The following is a 22,255-nucleotide window of genomic DNA, read 5'->3' as shown; positions in this document are numbered from 1 at the left end:
ATGAAATTCTGAAAGCATGAAGGAGCTTCCCTTTCCTTTGAATGGAAAACAAAACGTTAAGGAGAGTTTTTTTTGTTGGGAAAAGTTCCAAGTGGCTTTTATTCGAACATTTTTTCTTCCACTGAGACTTCTAAACATGATACAGGACAATGGACTTTTCATCGTAAATGGAAATTCTCGTTAACCACACTTTTTTCATTTGCACGTTTCGCGTGAATTTCACCCTTCCCACTCCCAGTTTTCACACAGACTTTGGGAGCAATCTTGAGATTTCGAGCGCAAGCCTCGCACAGAAGAAAAACAACATAAATGGAGGACAAATATTTAAAGGATCCTATCGTGGATAGAATTCCTTAATTGCGTTGCATTTAATATCAACACTCGGAATTAAGTAATGCCAACGGATTCACTAACTTGAGAAACGTTCAACAACCCCAAAAGGGATATGTTCCCAAAATTAAAGGTTTAAGCAAATAATTCGCTGCCTAAATAAAAACTTTGACATGGAGGCGTCAGAGTGTGAGTGCTTTAATCCTTGGAGATGTAAACAGCCTTTGAACTTATTCCCGGTTTGCCGAGACATGAAGAAGAGCCGAGTGTGAACATGGTTCAACTTACGCAATCTAAGCATCTGAAGGTCCTTTGAAATACTCGCGCGTATGCAAGGGGATATTGCGTGAGTATGTCGAGGTTGTGGTGAGAACTTTCTGGTGCCTTTGATGTATATCTGGTTATTGTTCCTTTTGAAATAATGGAATAGCATGTTTTCATTGAAAGCAGATACTTAAGTGTAGTTGTTTCTCGGCGCTATTCGAAGCTATTACTTTCCATCCAGAGTGGCGCGGCACACTTTTCCAGCAGCAATTCTGAAAAAGGCAAACAGACGAACTCGTCGTCCTGGTTTTCGTAATATGAAAGTTGTTTTCGCAGGAATTGTTTTTTCTCGCGTTATTGGAGGCCGGAACCTGGATGTACGCACATATCCGCAGGAGAATAAATTCCCTAGTTTGAAACTAGAACAAAGAGGAAATGTTAGCATGGGAATTTGGCAAAGTGCTCCTACATCAAACAGATTTGAGCTCAAATGAAAGGGAAATAATAATGGAGAAGTTAACAAAGTCGGCTTATTGCCACTGCTATCATTTTGTGGCCTTGCAGTCCTGTGTTGGGTTCACTTTACTGAACGACATTAAAAAATCATAGGTTCAGGGTCCTCTCTGTGAAGCTGCCGAGTAAAATACCCCCTTACCCTGTTTTGAAAAGGATCACTGCGAACAAAAATCCAACTACTCAAAAGAATTTGAAATTTATGGGTGCACTTAGCAAAGTTAATACTTCAGATGTATATTCTGACTTTTTCTCAATTGGTAGCAACCAAGTAGTAATTCAGGACGAAAATATTATGCTTTCTATCTGAAGGGAAGTGAATATGAATTGCTAAGCTATTGTTGAAAAAATCTAGTAAATAACAAAAAGCCGGAAAGAAGTTATAGAAGAAGTAAGGTTTGTATTACTGGCAAAGAAAAGGGATCTTACTTACTTGCTTACATTACTCTGGTAATGGTCACCCCATCTCCAGGTACAGAGAGAGATAAGTCTGGTTTTGGGAATGAAAAGGAGGAATTGATGTCTGGAGAAGAAGGAATTTGGGTCAGATGTGGGCATCCTCAAAACCAGAGAGACCGATAGCATATAGTAGTCACGTCACACGAAATACATATTCACATTTGTTAATTATGAATCACCTCCTTCATGTTGATCTCATCGATGTACTTGTTAACTACAGTGATCTCCTTTTTCAAGCCTTTATGCACGGCACCCTTCTTAAACATTTTGGAATTTGACTGAGCTCTTACATGCGGTGTCCTTTCTTGGACTATCTAATACTTCTAAGATTTTCGTCCAAAATGACGAGTTTCGAACTTGCCTTCCCATTTTGAAAAATACCGATGTAGAGTCCGTTTAGAGATGGTTGTGGCTCATTCAGGACAGCTATGTGTGCTTTGCCAGCAATTTGATATGTTCGCTCCATCTATTTCACTTTTTCTGGAATTACCCCCTTTTGCGTCTCGGGGGTTTACTGTCCTTTTAATAACTTAAATCTTTGCCGTATCTTCTTCCCCGGTTCCTTTTTTCTGTGTTTTGTAAAAACAAAATCCCTTTGAAATCAATTTACGGTTTTTTCTTCTGCCTGTTAATCAATTTTTAACAAGAAACAAACTAGACCTTAAAATCGATTCAGTATCTGTTTTTGTTTTTTTGAGTTTTATTCTTTTATTCCGGAGATGGAAGTCTTCCGAAGACACTGGTACACATCTTCCAGCGTGTGGAATTTTTAACCACTAACACCACCCCCTATCTCCTGTCCTCTTCAATAACGAACCACTGCACAGTCTTACGTACCGGAGTGGACGTAATACTCGAGCTGTCCAGTTTAATCTTATACAGGTATTTAAGGTATCCGCTATGTCCGGTGATGATAGTTTATCTCACCATGTGTTCTCTGCGTCAATACCTTGATGCTGAGGTCAATCTCTGGGCCCATCGACCCTCTTCCATCCGTTTGAAACCGTTGTTGCCCCCTTCTTAACATAGATATATCATGCGCGTCATCTTGACCGCGAAAACATCGATCGGCTACAGTCCAATTACCGCGTAGACCGCCTCCTCACAGATGGTTCTAAAACCGCAGCTCACTCTTTTAGAAATCGCGCTCATGTTTTGAGCATTGCATGTGGTTTGTAGTGCAGTTTTCCCAAATTAGTGTTGCAGTATAGAGCTCACCACTCTAGGTATTTGCAGTATGTTATTGCATCGGGAGCACCCAACATTTGGCATCTTCTGTGCTAGGGCCATGCTTACATTGGATGCCTTCGTGCAAACATGTTGTAACTGATGCTTGCGCTTCGCATCAATCATCACTCCAAGCTATGTGATTGCTGGTTTTGAAGTGATAACATGCATGTAGCCGTCGAAGACTGGCGCTTTGTTGTCTCCCAGCCTACCGCAAATCTCCCGTATTACTTTCGTTGTTACTGGGAGTATTGCAGCCTCATCTAAAGGTGTCTGCAGGCCGTAATTACTTGTGCTGTCCTGAGGAAACAAATCCAGAACAATTTGCAGTAAAAGATCGGAACATGAAATTTGCGGAATTGTCTGGCCTTTGAATCTCCCCATTACAACTCTGTAGGCGCTTCTCCATGGATCTATATCGACCTGTCCGAAGAGTTGGGTGAAGCAATCACTTTGGCTTCGTGATATTTCTACCTTCAGGTTGGTTTAAGGTTCTCTGTAACCACGCTGCTTCCTCTCGTGGCCACTCCCACTCATTGCTGGCCCGATGACGCACCGACTGAAGACACAAGTCACTATTCCACCAGAAGTTGATCTCCGCATGTCGTGGCGATATACTCCGGCTCTTTCCGAAGGTGCGCCTGATATAGCGTCCTGATTTAATCACACATATATGAATGCCTGCTGGTCAATTGTTCTGCTCTTTTTTGGACGGGCAGGTTTTTAACTTGTTCAAGTCAAGGACTATTGTCAGGTGATTACTGTGGGTGTAACGCTCTTGGACATATCGGGAGCTATTGGAGCACTAACAAAAATCAGATTCACAAGTGAACCGGACCCCCTTTCCAATAAGTAAGAACCTGACCATCCTCAGTCAATATGATGTGAAATTGGGCGAAACCCTAAAATAGGGCACTGCATTCGTCAGTGAACATGCCCATTCTGTTCCCCAAGTATTGAAATCAACGGCGATGGCTTTTGGTATCCGTCTTTCGCAGCCAAGACCTAGAATTCAGCTAACGTCTATTTTTGCCCATACAAACACAGTTGTGGGCTGCCTCGTATATTTCTGTATGACTTCGTCCCAGCATGCTCACAAAGCCGCTTTTTTGGTCCAACCTTAGTCCAACCGTCATGTACCCTTTAATCAGACATCGAGTTCTTGGTGGTACTAACGCTTTAGGTACTATTTGTTCGCCTACCATAGTTTTAGATATACTTACGCTTGATCACTAGGTGCACGTTTTGTTTGTCGACATCTCAAGAATTTTCACTCAAGGCAAAATGAAGGATGACTTTTCCAGGTCGGAATTCTGTTGAACAGTCTTAACTCTACTTTCCATACATTTTGATACGTTAACGGGGTTCCTTTGGCGCAGGTATTTTTCCACATTGGATATTGGAACAGATCTCATAATCGTTTAGTTTCTCCCAAACGGGTCCGGTCGTCGACTCTGAGGAACCTCCGCTAATGTCTTATGGGCGGTAGTTGGTGTTCCTACGGCTTTTGACACCCATCTTTCTCTCTTCAGCACATCCTTTGCGCTACCCATAACAAAATTCTAGAGAGCGGTGTACTCGGTTTAAACATCTCCTTATCTAAGCCGATTGTAGCGTTAAATGCCACGGTGGTTAAGCTGTCCTCCACTTAGGGACTACAGTGAAGGGATTTCGACAACCGGGTTTTTGCTTACCTACTCTCAAAAGCCCCGAGCCCCTCCGTAAGTTTACACACTTTATCTTCGTCCATATTTATTTATTATTCTAGGTGACCTTCCCATAGTCGCTTTTTTTCACGGGCGGGCATTTTCTACCCGCGTACCCGACCTGCGCATAAACATTAGCTTGCAAGCACACCTCCGAATGCATACTAGTTCATATTCATGCGCATCCGCCAAGTATTCGCTTATACGCATGAAGGGGATGCGCTTGGTGGGAGATCTGGCAACTCCTCACAGGTCTGTCCGTCTTTTTTTTTCATAAGATATGCCAATGTGGGTTATCAAATGATTAGTACTTTTCGAAACTGGGTTTATTTCTGATACTGGGCGAAATGTAAGGGAGCGCGGGCTCATAAATTTGTGCCGCAAAAGTGTAACACATCTCGTCCTCAGAAGCGAAATCTAAGCCAGAAAATTCCACACATTCCGATACCTGCTCAAATAGAGTTAATGATAGCATAATATTACATTTTAGAAACTTATCTGATGACCCGCCTTAAGTTCATCCTAAAAGTACAAAATTGCACATGATTATATATCAGATTCTGAATTAATGACCAGCATTGCTCATGCACTTTTCTTAAAAATGGTAACCAATACTGGGATGAGATTACGATAATAAATGCGGACTATAAAATCCCATGCCAACGATAAATAATATAAAATTTGCTGATGGTTTCCTTGGTATCTTGAAAGCGCCTTTAGATATTGTTGACTCCGTCAAATCAATTTGATTATTTTTTGAAAAATTTAGCCGCTCAGAAAACAACGGGTCCTTGCACTGGAAGAAAGGACTAAGTTGGTTCTTACAATTAGATGGTCCGTCATTGGTAAATGGAGAACTAAGGACTCTATCCTCAAGCGAAAACACTGCCGTCGGGAGCGTTGTGTACCAAAATTGTTCTCTGATTTTTGAAGCTCAAAACAGATCATACCCTTGGGATCTCACCAAACACAGAGCGCTGTCTTCGGTCGAAAGCGATTTGGCCTTGCAGTCGATTTTGATGGTTCGCCTGGATCGACCCATGATTTTTTCTATTTAAGATTCCAGAAATGGATCCATTTTTCATCTCATATCACGATTCGATGATAAAAATGCATTTTTCTGTGCCTTTCGAGACGAATTTCACAAGTGATTTTTCGGTTTTCCATTTTCCGTTCAATTCATGCGGCATGAGTTTGTGTCATCCCCATGAATTTGTGAGTTTGTATCATCCCCATCGAGCAATGCTTGCCGTTCGGCAGCTTCAAACTTTTTTCATGGTCTTCCACGGTCTTCAGGTTCAGGTTCTTAAGGAACCCTTCAAAACCGCATTTTCTGGTGGTGTGTTGGACATTTTCAAACCGACGAAAAATCATATGGTCGTGTGAACCTTCAAACGGTGTCTGTTCTTTATTTTTGGCAGATGTTAAAACAATAAGAAACATCTCGCAGACTACTATAGCCATCATCGGTCTTCGAAGTTGGGAGACATGGTGGGCTTCAATAGGACAAGGGACGACATTGTAGTGGACAAGCTTGAAGATTTCATCGGTACAAATTCAAAATTCTGGGTTGAATAAGTTGGTGAGACTTTGGTTGGAACTTCACTATTGCTATTGCTTGTTTTATTTTGAGAGTTATTTTAAACACAGCGATGAATACTATCTAACATTTCCGCATAGTCCACATCATGAGCAGGAGGTTGATTTAATATCATGGTTTTAACTACATGTGCTACTGGTGGAACCATTGTTCCAAAAATGCATCTTAATGTTATATGTCGAAATTAGGGTTCGTTTTCAACTAGCCCTAAGCCAAGACAGCGACCAAACAATGTTGGATGTGGTCATTAAATTTGAACTCTTGACTAAGTTCGATCTTATGCAGCTGTAAGCCCAAGCCCCGACACGAAATTCACCAAGTTGAAGTCTGCCACAAACCAAGTGTTACGCATGACAGGAATTGACTGCATCCGGAGCTTTTACTCAACACTTTCATAGACAGCGGCGATAATCTCAAACAATCTGGCGTCTTCCACGTACGAATTGGTTAATTATTTGGCGAACCAGTCGCCTCGAGCTTGATCACTTAAAATTGGAGAGTTCACTGAAAAGAGCCGCTATGTCCGCTGTAGAATGGAAGCAATGCACGAACGTGTCCAAAAATGGACACTGCCTTTAATAAAGAAGTTTCATCATGATGCTAGTCAATGGTGTAACTGCGCGCTTAGCATCAGGGACTGAGTCCTTATGGATTAGACAGACGCTGCCAAAAAACATGGTCGCTACAGTATGTCATCATCAGCCTATACCTTTTAGAAACCTCTATCATCTACTTTTTCTCCAGCTTTTGTCTCATTCTCCAGTGGGGCCTGCTCGTCGTGATCAGTTTCGCCATTTGGTTCAGTTAAAGCCTGATCTGGATGTAATCGGCCGGTCTTTTGGTCGCTTACAAACGACTCCGACGATCAGACCAATCTTGGCAAGTGAATTCTCGTCAGAGTAAATTACGTGGCTATACCATCGAAGGCTATACCAATTTTTCCACGATAGGCGCAAGCGCATATCGATCATGGATATCTTCATTTCGGATATGACCAGTACTTGTCGCGCCACTAGTCCAACGCAACATCTTCGTGTCCATTACCGCAAGACGCCGTTCATTGTCTTTTATAGTCAACCAGCACTCAGAACCATAGAAAGCGACAGCACGGACGATATTGTGGTAAATTTGAGATTTGAGACTTTCGTTGATACGTCGATCACAAAGAACACCGGTTGTGGAAAGCTACTTCATCCAGGCAGTTTCACACGGCAATACTCCATTAACTGATAGCGTTGACTTGAGATATGTATGATAAATCGCTCAGTCCGGGGCAGGTACTGCCGCTGACAGTGATTGTGCCTATTTCATGGGGATCGGTCGTCAAAATTCGGTTTTATTTAGATTCAATCTCAGATCGTGTTGCATGAGGCGATCATTCCGTTTTTGAACAAATTGCTCGAGATCATTTTTGTCAAGAATGCGTTCAAAAATCTTCGTGATATGTGAAAGTAACCGGATCCGACGATAATTTGAATATTCTGCAGGACTACCTTTCTTTTTTCATATTGGAACTGTGATACTTTTTTGCCAGTCAGATACCTTCCTAAATAACGTGATTAAAGAATTCACTGAACCACTGTGTTGGGTGCTCTTTGCTTTTCAGAGCTCAGATGCGATGTCGTCAGGTTTTGTTACTTTCCCCGATTTTATTCGTTTTGTTACTTCCTCGACTTCAGTTGCGCTGGCAGGTGGAACTGCTCCAAATGTCGGTCATGATTGTGGACGTGGAGGATGAACAAATTCTTCAGTTGAAATCTGTTCGAAATATTCTCGCCATCTATCAGTCCCGGCTCGACGCTTGGTAAGTAACGTACCGTTCTTGTCATTAACGCTGCAGAAGTGTTCGGTGTACGTCCGTTTCGGCTTTTGGCAAGTCGATACAGATCTCTCTCGCCATCCCGAGTGTCCAATTTATCGTGGATATTTTTGTAATGGGCTTCTCGATCGATTGCTTTCTTTACACCCTGATTCGCATGCACGTAAATTTGCCAATTGACAAGCGTTTTATCGTCGAGAAACTTGTGATAGAGACGTTTCTTTTTGACGGATTTCAAAGCCAAGTATTTTGGTTACCTGGCTTGGTGACCCCGAGGATTGCAGAGGCCGTTTTATCGATCGTGCCTTTAATTTAATGAGGGAATGAATAGTGCGATCGGCTGATAAAATGGTGAGCTTCATCGGTCGGTCATCAAATCCTTCGACATTTTTAGTGGCATCACGGAAACTGTGTGAGGTGCCAATGCCAACACCGCATTGAAAGTGTGGACTACCAGAATAGAGAAGTTTATAACCTTTTTTAGCATGTTCGCGTTCGAAGTCGCAGCTTTTGGCACTAGACCATCGGATTCTTTGCAGAGCGCAGATATCAATGCGTCATTTGCGAAGGGCTCTTGCGAGTTCCTTGATTTTTCTAGTTAGTGTGTCAATATTTAGCGTTTAGACACGTATTTGTTGTGCTTGGAATAACTTACTAACGACCTGAAGCCGTCCATGCGTCGAGAACCTTTGGTCATTCCTGGACTGAGGTGGACGCCCCAGCATTTGTCCGAGCTTGATTCTTGATCCATTTAACGACATTGGATGCATTTTCTTGTTCGGCCTGTCGCGGAACCTGTTATCAAGAGAGATCGGGTAGGATTTAGCATAGTGGAATAACTTATAACGAATTATACTTTATTTACCTCTTTCCCTGATCTCAGTATTTTATTTTTGTTTTACTGAGGATGGTACAAAGTACATTGCCTCAAACCCTCGTCTTTTACTTGGGCTTGGGACCAGCATGCTATGTTAACAGCTTGGCTGAGTTCTTTTGGAAACCTCTATATGAACAGCAAATTCAAGGAATCATAATTTTTTCACCTTATTTTCCACTGTATTAATTACTGAGCCCTTTAAAATTAGAACGAAAGTAGGGTAGTATCAAATTTAATGGAAACTATTTATTAAACATCTCAGTGCCCATTATGTTGCCAAGGAGACACTAATTTGATGGACGTCAATTGAAAACTGAATAATTTTCTCATTATTCACGTCATCCGCTTAGCAATTGTAGTTGCTATTGTTACTCCTTTTTGGTCTTCTTCTTACAATTAAAAACAGCGATCATGATTTTAATTGAGCTTTATAAGTACTTCGTACATGGCCAGAGTACCTCATTAATTGTAGATTTGCAACATTATCCTGGTAAATGCAACAATTTAACTCTTGCTCTCGATAAAAGTCTACAGATTCATGTTATAATCCCGACAGAAATATTATTTTACATAGACGGCCTTCCAATACTTACAAATTTTCAAAGTCTCTTATTGAACCTTTTGACTTATCTTTTTGTAGCGAATTTCGGAACGAGCGCTGGATGGATTAAATAATTTGAAAACGCTGAATCTTCGCAATAATCGACTGAAAAAGCTAGACAATGGGGTCCTTCGTGGCGTGCCGGCTTTGCTTTCAATTAATCTGCAAGAGAATCTCCTTGAGACGCTTACGTTTTACAATGTTCAGCCAATTATGGATAACTTGGTTAACAACACCAGCGAATTGTTACTCTCAGGTAAGTTTGTTAGGTTAATTCAATACTTTATGGTTTACATAACGGACATTTTGGGTGCACCTGGAAATTGAGTCCCTAGTTTACAGAGTATGAAATTGTGACGATTTTTGCAAGGATGACGAAGTTGTGTGCCTACCTGTACGTGGATTTTCCGTAGAGCAAACCTGGTGTACTCATTTTGCGATAAAAATGTTAAAGTATCATAGAATAAGGAAACTTGCACTTAATTGACTTAACATCATGGCATCATGGTGAATAATATTGTAGAAAAATGTCCACTATTACTGTGGATATGTGGAGGCTAAACCAGGTTACCAGGTTGCTTATCTAACTAGCTTATGTTTTTCCATCGTCTCTTTGCTGTAGGACAGCTTTAGGTTGGGAAACTCAAAATACATCAGTGTGGAAACGAGAACTTCCTCAAGGAGCCGCCTCTTTTTAACATATAACTTCCATCTGCATAAATGCCATTGGTAGCAAGTTAAAATAATATAGCCGCTGTTACCTGGGAGCCGCTCTTTGAAAGGCCATGGATGGGTTGCCTGGAGCGCGTACGTTAAAATAAATTCAGTGTTCTGCGGTCTCGTATCACCGCTCTGTCGTTATCCAGAGCATGCATATTCGCTAGCAGGCATCATACAAAGGGAAAAGGACACTGACCACATGATACGTCCTGTTTTCCTAAACCCTAGCAAACTTTCACTGCCATGTAGGGAAATATTGGAAGTACGGTTTCTTTCGTTTATTTTGTATCCACATTTTTTCTGTGGCCTGCCGACTATCTTCCACAGAAAGATAAATATATGAGCGAGCTTTTGTGAAATGAGATTCCTTATAGAATTTCCTTGAAAAACGACGATTGTCAATGTTTGTTGTTCCAGGAATGAGCAGAAACCCTTGTTTTTGTATTTTGAACAACAGATAGGTAACTACTTTAAACGAAACACTAGTGGAGAATGCCATGATTTCAACATCCTATATGAATGTAGGAGATTGTTTCAACTGTAAAATAAAGTCACTGAGAAGGAAATACACCTTCCCATCGAGATAGCTCATGAAAATGGGAAGACCAAATGATAGCTTATTCAAAAAGCACGTACATGTAATCCTTCAAAATTCTTCTGGCAGCTACAACAACTCGTCCATCATTCTGAGTCCTCCAGAACTCTAGCCGTCTGGCGCTTTCATATGCCCCTTTTTCAGCGCAATAACTCTTAAACTATTTCGCGCTCATATGCACTTGTATACCTTTCACCAATTTTCTCATTCAGGTACAAGTCATTAGTCATAAATGCATGTGGCGGTCCTTTTGAAGTTACACAAAAAACGTATGAATTTGTTTAGCAGAACCGCTTCCAGCTCCTTTCGGACAAGCGCATTCGTATAGTGCACGAGTAGTCGTCGTTATTATGGAGTATTTTTATTTGCATTTCCATCTCGAGTGGTGAATATCCTGCCGTGTATGAGGATGCTTTGTTGCTAGTCCTGGCAAATTAAATTACACAAAAGACGGGTTCATTTTTAATTAAATTCTAGGCAATGTCGTCTTTGTCCCTTTGGAGTCATTTATGACCAGCTTGGAGATTAGAGGTTGGCCGACTAAGTAGGAATTCTTGTAAATCGTTGCCTGGAAAAGTGTGGGACACATTTGGACTAGTGGGACAGGCTTTGTATATCATGTGATATGAATTTCTGTGGCCTGTTTGTACTCCTGTAGTTGTTCAGCTGTGTTTACACTCCACTTGAATGAAATGAGTGGCAATGATTTTATTTTGGTATTTAATCCAGTTGACCCTAATTGGACGACAGTAAATTTGGGCTGAAATATTTTTAGGAATTCTAGCATTTGGGTAGAATGTACATATATCAGTCAGGTGGTAGCAGTCATTAGAGTATAGGGACTTTTATGATAATTGAGAAAGAAGCCCAGTCGTATTCAATACACAGGGAACGAACCCTACCAACTTAGGCAGAGAAGTTCGATTTCCTTGGCGTGTGCTGCAAAGAAGAAAAAGGCCTCTTCACCGAACCTAGCTGAGCCGTTGAAAACAGTCAGAAAAGTGAATAGTTACTTGAATGCTATCCCAACGCCGGCAGTAGTGGGAAAACCAACACTGACCAGTCCAAGGGGTTAATACGAATTAGCAGCAAGTGGGGGAAAAGGCTTCCTCCGGAAATAATAATTATTTCCAAGAAGAGAGATATACTACATGCAGATATCTTTTGAAAGATACAGGTGGATTCGGATCTTACGGATTCGGGTAATAGTTTGAGCCCCATGAGGCAAATACCCAAAGAGATCAAGAATTAACTATTGCAGCGAGCAATCCGTGAATAGCATCAGCGGCACGATGTTCCAGTTGGGTGACCAAGCAGAAATTAGAGCCAGAAAGCAGAATATAAGTATCAAATGCGAGAACCTAGTTGCTAGGTCACTTCGCGAGCGCCATATGAAGGATCAGGAAAGCAGGCTGTCATTATCAGTTTGTCGGTAAAACTTACGGTAAAATTAATTTTAGTGGACAAAATAAGAATAGGATGACTCATGTGCATATTCAGAGAGCCGATATCTCCGAAGAGATGTTTCAGATATTTCGATTTCGGCCATTTTTCAACAGCATGCATTAGCCAACATGATAGGTCAAACAGAGCCAGAAAATTCAAGAAGTAGGTTCACCTCATCAAGAATTTAACCAGAGATCCGCGATGCATGTTTTACCAGGAGAAAGAAGGTACAGACGACCCCCACAATACAGGTCTTGGTAAATACCTTGCATTTAATAGGGAACTGAATCGCATTGGTAAATAATGTTGATACAAATCAACCTCAACTATCGCTAGCAGCCCAGGATCCTAGGAGCCCAGCTGTCACAAACCATTCCAAGGTTGAATGTACTGTCACATGTAGCACAATAGCACAATATAAGGAAATATTAAATAGTCTAGCCCAATGGGTTTGGGCTTGAGAATACGCTCAAAGTCCCTGCTTGTCGAAAAAGGCGACCAAAAAGGGTGAAAATCTCCGGACTACCAACCTGTAATTTTCGAAACTATACTGCTACATCAACACCTCAGATAGGGACTGACCTCACGCTGAAGACCTTTGGCTTTCGTAAACAGATTAGTTTCTGGAATATGCGTACGGCCATTGTTAACAATACCAGGGGTCCCGAGAAAGCTCGCTTTTTAAAACTCGAATGAAAATTCCAACCAAAGGAGCTGGACATCCAGGCAGCAAAATTTGGTTCATCTCTGATAAGAATGAAATTTAACATTCGTATCTCAGAGATGGTGAAATCCATTTAGCGAGTCTCCCCTTTAGACGAAAGTGTATTGCAATATTACAGCTGATCGCGCTAAGGGTGTGTAATGCATATTAGAATAACATTAGGCAAAGCAGTATATGCCATTGCCGGAATGGTCCAATTCGGTCTTCTAATGAATAAAGGACCTGACTTGTAGCAGAAAAGGCGAGCAAATCAATCCGAAGTGACTGCGACACCCAAAGAACCATTCGAAAGGAATTGTATAGAACTGATAGCAAAGGTGGGATAATTATGAGAGGGGACCCATATACTCACCTCGTGGATTGATAAATGGGCCGGACGAAAGCACAGCAAATTGAATTACCACCCAAAATACTTCCTTACAGTGTTTATAGCAACTGTTTGCATCGCCTCGGATGTGACGAGAATTCCAACGATGGGAGCTGGACATTCTAAAAGAAGTAATATGGTAGGTCTCTGGAGAGTACTCCTCTCCCTCTTGTGGCAAGGTGCTTTTCTACTATAGAAATCCAAATAGTAGCAGACGTGGATTGTTACCCTCAGCTACCGCAAGGCGCGCTCTCTTTACCTCTCTTTTAATTTAGGGAACATCACAACTGTAACTGATATAGTGCAGAAGGATCCTCTCTGTGAGTGACTACACGTAGTTCAGGAGAGGCTTTCTAAAGATAACATTGTGATCGTGATGGGTGATTTGAATACCAAGGTGGACTCTGACAATACACTACTTGAATATGTTGTGGCGAAACACGGTCCTGGTAACCGTCACCATCGTGCAAGTAATCGTAAATTAATCAGATTGGTCACGTTAAGATCAGTAGTAGATTTAGGAGTAGTCTTCAATGTTTACGTAAAAACAGGGACGACAACAGCCTCGAAAGTGATCGACATCTGATGTTCGTTTATATTCACTTGCGTTTTGCATTCGCATTTGTCGAAAGAGACCGAAAGTTCATCATCGACCGCTTGTATGATCTAGCTTTCGGTCGACAGTGGGAGGAACATCATCCTGATCAGAAGACAGATACACTGAGTAAACTGCTAGGGAATATCCAAGAGAATTGGGTCGTCATCAAAAATACTTTTTTCTCGGATGTTACGCAGGTCGCCGGCCACGTGCCGGAGTGTCGTAAGATCTGGCTGATTGCGGAATCGTGGAAATTTATCCATGTGTGGAACGGGTTGAAGGCTCAATTGATCTAAGAGCGTGATGGCGGGCCTGAGGCGTTCGCGTTTCAATTTCGTGCGAAATACCGAAAAGGTAAACTTAGTATGTACCATGACCAAACCGAATTTGTTGTTAAGCTGTTCAGAGAAGAAGAAGCGTCCGCAGATCGTAATGATTTCAGAATCGATCCTGTATCATAAAAGGGCTTACATGTGGTTATAAATCTTTCAGCGGCCCTCCGAGGGAAGTGACGGGTGACTCTTCATCTAGATGGGAGGAACATTTCACTCCTGTTCTTAACCGTATCAGATCCGATGAAGCTTCGGCTCTTGTTGATGAATTGGCAAGTTACCGGTTTTTTCAATAAATACTTGTTAAGGGGGGCTGAATCTAAAGACTTTCCCCAGAAAAACAGTGTGTCGGATCGAGGTGAAAACTCGGAGCAATGTAAGGTTCAAAGCGAAGTCTTTCAGAAAAACTTCTTGCCACTGATATTATTCTATTATCGATTACCTTCTTCATGCTGCCTCGTCCGGAGAACGTGGGGGAGTTCAATGGACCCTGACATCTTTCCTCAAACACCTCGACTATGCTGATGATATCTGTTCACTGGGTGATGAACCTTTGGCGAAGTGGTACTGGATGTGGAAAGAAAGGCAAGTTGTGTCGCACTAAAGATTAACATCAACAAAACCAAAGTTGTCAGTCTGATAGCACATTGCACTCACCATATCTACATTAATGGGGCGATCATTGAAATCATCATCGATCCATTTATATATGATATCTAGGAAGCATGGTTATCGGCTGAAACCGGCACCGAACTGGATGTCACTCGACGCGTTAGCAGTGCTATATCCGCTTTCGCTGCCTTGCCTAAAATCTTGAACTACTGCTATCTCATAACTCAATATCAAGATAAATTTAAAACTATTCTGCGTTATGTCTAATGTTCCGTGTGTATTGCCATATGGGAGTAGTACATGGAAAGGACGACTTTGACACAAAAGCTCCGATCTGATCGGAAGGCGAAAGTGGCAATGGATAAGTCAGACATTAAGAAGGGGCGAAAATTCTGTTGCGAATACGTCACGCAGTAAAACCTACTTTGTCAAGGTGGCCAACGGGAGGATCACTTGAAGAGCACAGCAACAGTTGAGGAGGATTGCGGACGTCGCAGAGAATCGTTTATGATGGCGCGCAGCTGAAGTCGACGTACGATACCACCGCAAGGGGTGAACTGAAACCGTATTGAATAGTTTAGAGTTGGATGCTAGAGAGTGTGGTCCTAAAATAATTATTGGCGAATTCATCTGCTTGACTTTAGACTGAACAAGCCGGATGGCGAACGTCAGGGGCTAAAGCCTCATCAAAAATTTTGTGTAGCTGGACATCGTACTACCAAACACCTGTCAACCTTTCGAGGTAGAGGGTTAGATTAGATTATCAATCCGGTATAGATTAGCGCTTCGTTGGGGAGAGAGATAGTCTGGCGGATGAGCAACCACAGCACTGGCAGCTGTCACCAGGCCATTTTTCTCGATATTGAAAACAAAGGGAGGGACTACAAAAGGCGCACTGCTAGTGAAAAATCCAAAATTGTTAGTTGAACACGACATTTAAGGAAGGGATATTCTTTGCGGCGTTAGAAGGCCCGAAGGAAATAGCAATAGATATCGAGAGTTAGTTGTGTCAGCGTATAAAGAAGCCATGGCACGCCATTGGTTAAACTCAGTGTTCCATGGTAGCTGGAGATGCTTTTCTTGTACGAGACTGGCAACAGCCCGAAAAAGTACACTGGGATAACGGGTGCCGCTTAACGTTCCCGTTTAGAAATGGTGAAGTCCACTCAGCTGTACGAGGCTCCTCTTTGGGTTGAAGCAGAGTTCACCGTACCAACTGATCGCACTGAAGGTGTGCAGTGCATATAGGACAACATCTGGCGAACTAATGTGTGTATCGCGGGAATGATCTCCTTCGGTCTCCTAGTTCGCTCTCTGTCTCTACCAGAGCATCGCTTCGGAGTGGAGGTTTTCCAGACTGTTCTGAAGGCCACTAGACCCGAGGGCTCGGAGCACATTATGATCCATTACCCATGGAGTTCATGGAGAAGGAAAGAGGGCTGAATGACGGTCGTATAGATCCCATTAACTGATAGAGGAGATATATATGTATTATTTGTCAGAAGCGAATTGGATTGCGGTGATGGCATTCACCCCTCCCACCAATGTCCACCACCAATTAAATAAAATTAAAAGTGTTCCGAAGAGTTGTTTCCCTACTGGGTAAAAAAAAGTTTTGGTAAGAAAAACAAAAAGTAGTGTTTTCCTCAACTCTTCAATTCCCAAGGGGTTTGAGGTGCAGAAAACCGTTGTACATAATTTCCCACAATAAGGTAACACTCTATTAGTTATTCTCAGTAGATGAAATCACTATGAGTCGAATAAGAGTTACCAGAGTTACCAGAGAGAATCTCTTTCTGCGTTGTTACTGACTCGTGTGCCTTCGACGAAGTCTTTTGTGAGAGAAATAACGACGCCGATTGGACCGTAGGTTTGACCACTCTGAACCCGCACTAATATTTTTATTGCGCTCTTCGCAACTAAGAACATTCTATTATAGATAACTCACTCCACGCCATTATACTCACTCGATAGATCAGCGTATATGACGTTGCATCAACCAGAGATTTGGCTCTCTTAGGTATAAGTAAAAACAATTGGGTTTTCCACTGTTTCGGGAATATTCTCTGTTTGAAGCAGACGGTGAAGGGCTCAGCTGATCTCGTCCTCCAATGCTTTCTTGGGAATGTCATTCAACTTTCTGTTTTACCACTTACCGAGAAAACGTTCTCCGCTAAGGGTACTTCCTACCTCAGGAGTACATTAAATGTTCTCCCAGATGTCTCGACCTACTTGCGCAAAGTAAGTCGAGACATCTGGGAGAACACTTAATACCAGATGCAGAGCTGAAAGATCTGGAAGTAGAGAACATACTAAAGTTCCTAACGGTTATAGGCCTGATTGAGATACTATGATCAATAGGTACACTATAACAAGTAAAAGGGGCACAATAGTTCTTCAAGGACGCGGTGCAAATTTCCCGTAACAGAATAATAATAATACCTCAGAAAAACACTTTGTGTAATCGTTGGCGCAACATACATATTGGATCAGGGCCTTGAACTGTGTCTGAGCACTTTATTCATGACCACAATGTTACACTATAATACACTGTAGGAGGCAATGTGCTCAGCACTGTACTCGCCGGAAATTATTACCTTGATTTGACTCAGACATTCATAGCTGTCACGATAATAAATCTCTCTGCCAACAGTGAGATTTGAACCGCGACTTTCCGCTACGAGAGCCCAGCGCTCTAATTACTTGAGCCATCCGGACTTTTGCTCTTAAATTTAGCATCAACAGCCATACAGGTTCTCTAACTCATGAATTGATGGTCTCCTTGCGATATAATTTATTGAGTTTGCTCTCTCGCGAGATGACATTTATATGCACTCTTCTCCCCTTGGGGGTATGCCGTACAATTACTACATTGGCATCTCCTTCTTGTATTTAATCATTCAGTTTTTGGAGTATCCGTAAAGGCTTCGCCACCAACTATTACAGAATTCCGCCGCCTTTCTCTCCCCTTCTTTTTTCATTCTACCTTACAGAGAGTCTGCTGTGCCACAATTCTCCGCTTGCAAGGATATTACTGATAGCAAGGAGGAAAAATCTTAAAGCTTGCATTTCCCTTGTGGATAGGGGAATTACTTATGATTGCAAACCTAATATCAAGTGGCGTCAATGCATCCAGAGAAACATGCTATCTGATGCTTACCACTTTACCGCCCCAATTAGTAGCCCAAACATTATAGTGATTAGCAATGACTGGTGTTCATTTTATTAATTCCAATTTCAACTTCTCCGTTCTTGTTGGGATAATATAGCGACCGAACCCGCCAATTATGTATAGTTTTGATCCGGCAAATCCCCCTTTCGAGGTTACGCATCAGCAGATCTTGCGTTATCTCGTATTAATTGAGGTTTATTTAGATCTTTGCATTGAGTTTATTGCTCTCCGGTAACATGTAGTGAATATAAGCATTCGGCAGCATCAAACGTACGGCCCTTCTAGCTTGCATGAGCTCACAGCCTAGGCTCCTACAACTTATGCAGCAGTTCGATGTATGCAGATTCTGGCCAGGTCGCCGTAATCCAAACATCTACCTGACGTTATCTGTTGACAGAGTCTGCATACCATCCATCTAACTTTTTTGATATTAAATTGGAGCATTTCAATTGACCCTTAGATTGCGGTTGTCTACATTCCACCTTATGCCTTTTTTATACCTCTAATAGAAGAACCCTTTAGTTTCTGTAACTCGAAGTGACTTCCTCTAGAAGGTTACCTGTGTTAGTAGTCTCATCTAGATCTCTATACTCCACTATTGTCTCATGGGTATAAAATTTCACAGTTGCCTTCTCTCCCAAAACATTGCCTACTTCACTCTGTATGTTCAGAGTTGACTGTTCTGCAGTTCTTTCTGCTCCCTCCTTATTCTAGTCCCAGCACCCCCTTTATTTCCTAGTTCGGAATGGCGGTTGACTTTTTCGAATTCGTAGGAATGAGTGCTTATTTTCAGAAATAAGGCTAGTATCTAGCCGGAACGTCCTTTTACCCCATTTTCATTTTGGCTGGGCTTTCCACTAATTTCTGTGCCAAACTACTATTTCCGCGACAACTATTCTGTTCAATACTAGGGCAATTAATCCCTTATTAGCTTTAGACTTATATACATTTTAAAACAGGAACACCAGTTGTGCGAAGCATTTAAAAATGTATGAGAATATATCCTTCATGTAGTAGACCATAATATATGAACATTTTCCACCCCAAATCACATATAAGCTTAGCACAGCTAACCCCATGGAAAATTCGAAAAGGAATCATTATCTGCAAAGCAACAAATGATATGACCAACCACACGAGTCCTAATCACGAGCAGCCATGTATGCCCTAGGTTTTTTCTTCGAATTTCCTATCTGCAGTCGAGTTCAATACTCAATTCTCTTGGTCCAGGCTCATGCTGCTATTAGCATATTGCATTCACTTAATCCTGTGGAGACCCGAGGTAGCTAGAGGTTGATCTATAACGCTGAACACTTTATCAAAATAATACGCATAGCAGGCTTACACCTGGGCATTCCAGGCCTAGAATTAATCTACAAAGAGCAATTATGTGTGCATCGGTCGGCCCCTATCGATTATTCCTGGCCAAGACTCTCTGCTTGATTTATCAAACTATGCACATTAATATCAATAATTGCTCTCTGCCTTCCATTCATTATCCATATCTTGCAATTCTGGCTGGTATCTACCGACCTATAACTAAACGAAACTGGGATGCATATTTACCATTCAGATAATTTATGAAATGCAGCCACAATTGGGGTATCACATGTACGGGTTGCGAACAATGAACCCCCTATTTAATTAGGGATTGCAAACAGGCAGACTATCAATTCTCAACCAATGTAGAACTCAATGCGGATTGTTTATTGGAATAGACAAAGACGACTGAAGGAAATATTCAATATAATAACTTCTAATAAGGACTCTTATTTCCTCAAGTTTCCGATAATTGTATGATAATTGGGCAATCAAATAAGGGAGCTTATGTATGGTATGAAAGGGCACGCCATTGTACTTGCATCTTAGATGAATTCAAATTTTCAGATGAATCGTCCTTACCAAAGCCATCCTATTGTTGTCCTCAACATGGTTTACTCCTAGCTATTCCAGGAATATTTTAAACTAGAATTGTGATAACCAATGCGAAAAATATCATAATGAATGGAAATGGACTAGCGGAATGTAAAAGACTTCAAGAAAAGGATTAGCCTCACTAATTGGTATAAGTAAATGTTATAAATTCGGGGCGAACCCGGAACGTTATTGGAAGTTCTTAGTGATGATTACCTTAGCGTCAATATTTGTAGATATCAGAGCAATGATTTTTATCCTTGTAAGGTTTGATATCTGCTATAGCACACAAGAGATAATTGAAAATATTTTTTCAAATCATGGGCCTGGATTTGGAAGATATAGAATATTTTTTTAGAGGCAGTGACTTCAAAAGCAGTTGAGCACCGAATGATAAACTCCTATTCTGAGTCATACCACCGGCCAAAACACCATCTATTGCTTTTGGGACGCTAACTTGGAACCATTTCAAATAATTGTATCGAGCTAAGCCTTTTCAATTAGGAAAACACAATTTGTAATTCAAAGAGCCTCTGATACCCGGCCACTCCTTAACTTGCACTTCGGCTCCACAAGTCTTATGTTTCTAGCATGGTTTGAATTAAAGTGTCCGAAAATACTTGACCCACTCCGCAAAGAAGCATTGGATATGATGCCTCCATCTTCTCCAGAAGCAGAAAATATGGCAGGTGTTGCCAACAATTCTTTTGCAGTAAATTCGGTCGGGGAACGACAATTGCGGCCAAAAAAGCCATACCCACTGAGTAGGTGGGTTAAGTAGTAATAAATTCCACCAATCTCTAGCTGAACCACCGTCACACGTCTCTAATCTTGCAATTCGCCTAAGCCTCGGAATTTCTACAGAAAATATGACACCTTTCTTCGCCAACGATCACTCCCTTATTTTTTCACCTTTTCTCAGATATGTAGATCTTGACTGCACGGCGTGCAGATGAGAATAACTCCTGTTGTAACCAATATCTCCACCCACAGAGCGGTTGGCAGCCGCTACTCGCAAAGTATCTGGTGCTAAACCCACGTCATGCTTGCAACACATCTTCCTACCAAAGATAAGAAACCATAAACAAAGACGGACTAAATGGTGTTGATCAACAAATAATATCTACCAGATACCTAACATTCCGACCGTAGCACTATCCGCCTGGTTCGGAATTTGCTCAATGAACGTCATTTTCGAGTCTGTAAGAATTCCCTCCTTCAATGGAATGAGCAGCTTAGTTGTCTCCAGATCTATAGAGAAACTATGCTCAGCCATCCATCCGCTGACATCCTGTTTCTGGGGTCGGTCGATAGAATGTATGGTGATATCATCCATGTATCGATTAGGTATAATGGTTTGCGTTTTTCGAGACGCAGTAGACCATCATGTGACACGTATCAGAGATCCAGACATAGATAGACCCCTAGTTACCTTACAGATTAGTAAGAAGTCACGCAAAATAGAATCTGGAATATAAAATTGATTTTCTAAAGCTTGAAACATGTCAGCTCACTTCACAGAATAGGAGGCATTGCTTAGAACGTTATAAGGATCGTCAATCCTCGGCGCAACAATTGTGGTTTGCAAGGCTCTAAAATCATATTATTTTTGTAATAGATATCCGGCAGTACTAATTGCTAGAACCAGTATCGGCTTGGTGAGTTATTCGAGCAGCTTCTCGCTTGTGTCTAACCTAATGAAAGGAGGATTTGCTCATAGACGGTGACGTCAGCTAGTATAGAGTGGGTAGAAAAAAGTGACCAAACAATCTCCTCCAGTTTAGCCGTTTCGATGCAACTGAGTGATCGGTAAACCCTCAGTTTTGAAGGTGGCCAGCTAATACTCGAAACTTCGAAGTCCCTACTTATGTTTCAAACTTCCATTTTCACGGTTTTGCATTCTGCGGATCTAATGGTTACCTCATTTTGGCATTCCCTGTGCTGTACAATCCGTAGATACCTGAGACAATTACGGTAAACAGATGTGGCCGCGTCTCTATTGCAAGGCTTTACCGTTGAATCAGCTGGCTATTATGGAATAGTTCATTCATTCGCATCCAAATGTTTTGGCTCATTTACTCTTTTTATGATAGCTTTGAAACATTTTCTTTTGGAACATCTTCTTACGGCAACTTTTTCGATTTTCTACTTGGCATATATTCGCCAACTTATCTTACATCGGAATGCCGGGGGAAGTAGTTCACCCCTTCGAAATAAATAATACTGGAGGTCTCTGGCCTGTAATCTGCTAAATCGCCTATCTCTAAGAACTACATAGTAAAGGTCACATTTTCGATAATACTCTTGCAACTGAGGCGTCAGAATCCCGTGGTGATGATCTCACGTTTTCTGGGAATATTATTGAGCCATGCCCTTCTC

At 41.6% G+C, this 22,255-nt stretch overlaps 1 protein-coding gene across 3 annotated transcripts in view; it reads left to right on the top strand.

Annotated features, from left to right (window-relative positions):
- The window catches only part of LOC119649607 (connectin), a 639,962-nt gene that overhangs the window by 524,288 nt on the left and 93,419 nt on the right, over positions 1-22,255 (top strand). For all 3 annotated transcript variants that reach the window (XM_038051827.1, XM_038051826.1, XM_038051825.1), the window contains one exon: positions 9,436-9,652. In XM_038051827.1, the coding sequence (XP_037907755.1) occupies positions 9,436-9,652 (217 nt within the window). The remainder of the gene's footprint in view (positions 1-9,435; positions 9,653-22,255) is intronic.

Source organism: Hermetia illucens, chromosome 2 (assembly GCF_905115235.1).
Source record: "Hermetia illucens chromosome 2, iHerIll2.2.curated.20191125, whole genome shotgun sequence".
Classification (NCBI taxonomy): domain Eukaryota; kingdom Metazoa; phylum Arthropoda; class Insecta; order Diptera; family Stratiomyidae; genus Hermetia; species Hermetia illucens.
Note: the sequence above shows the minus strand (reverse complement) of the source record. Positions and strands in the feature narration are given on the sequence as shown.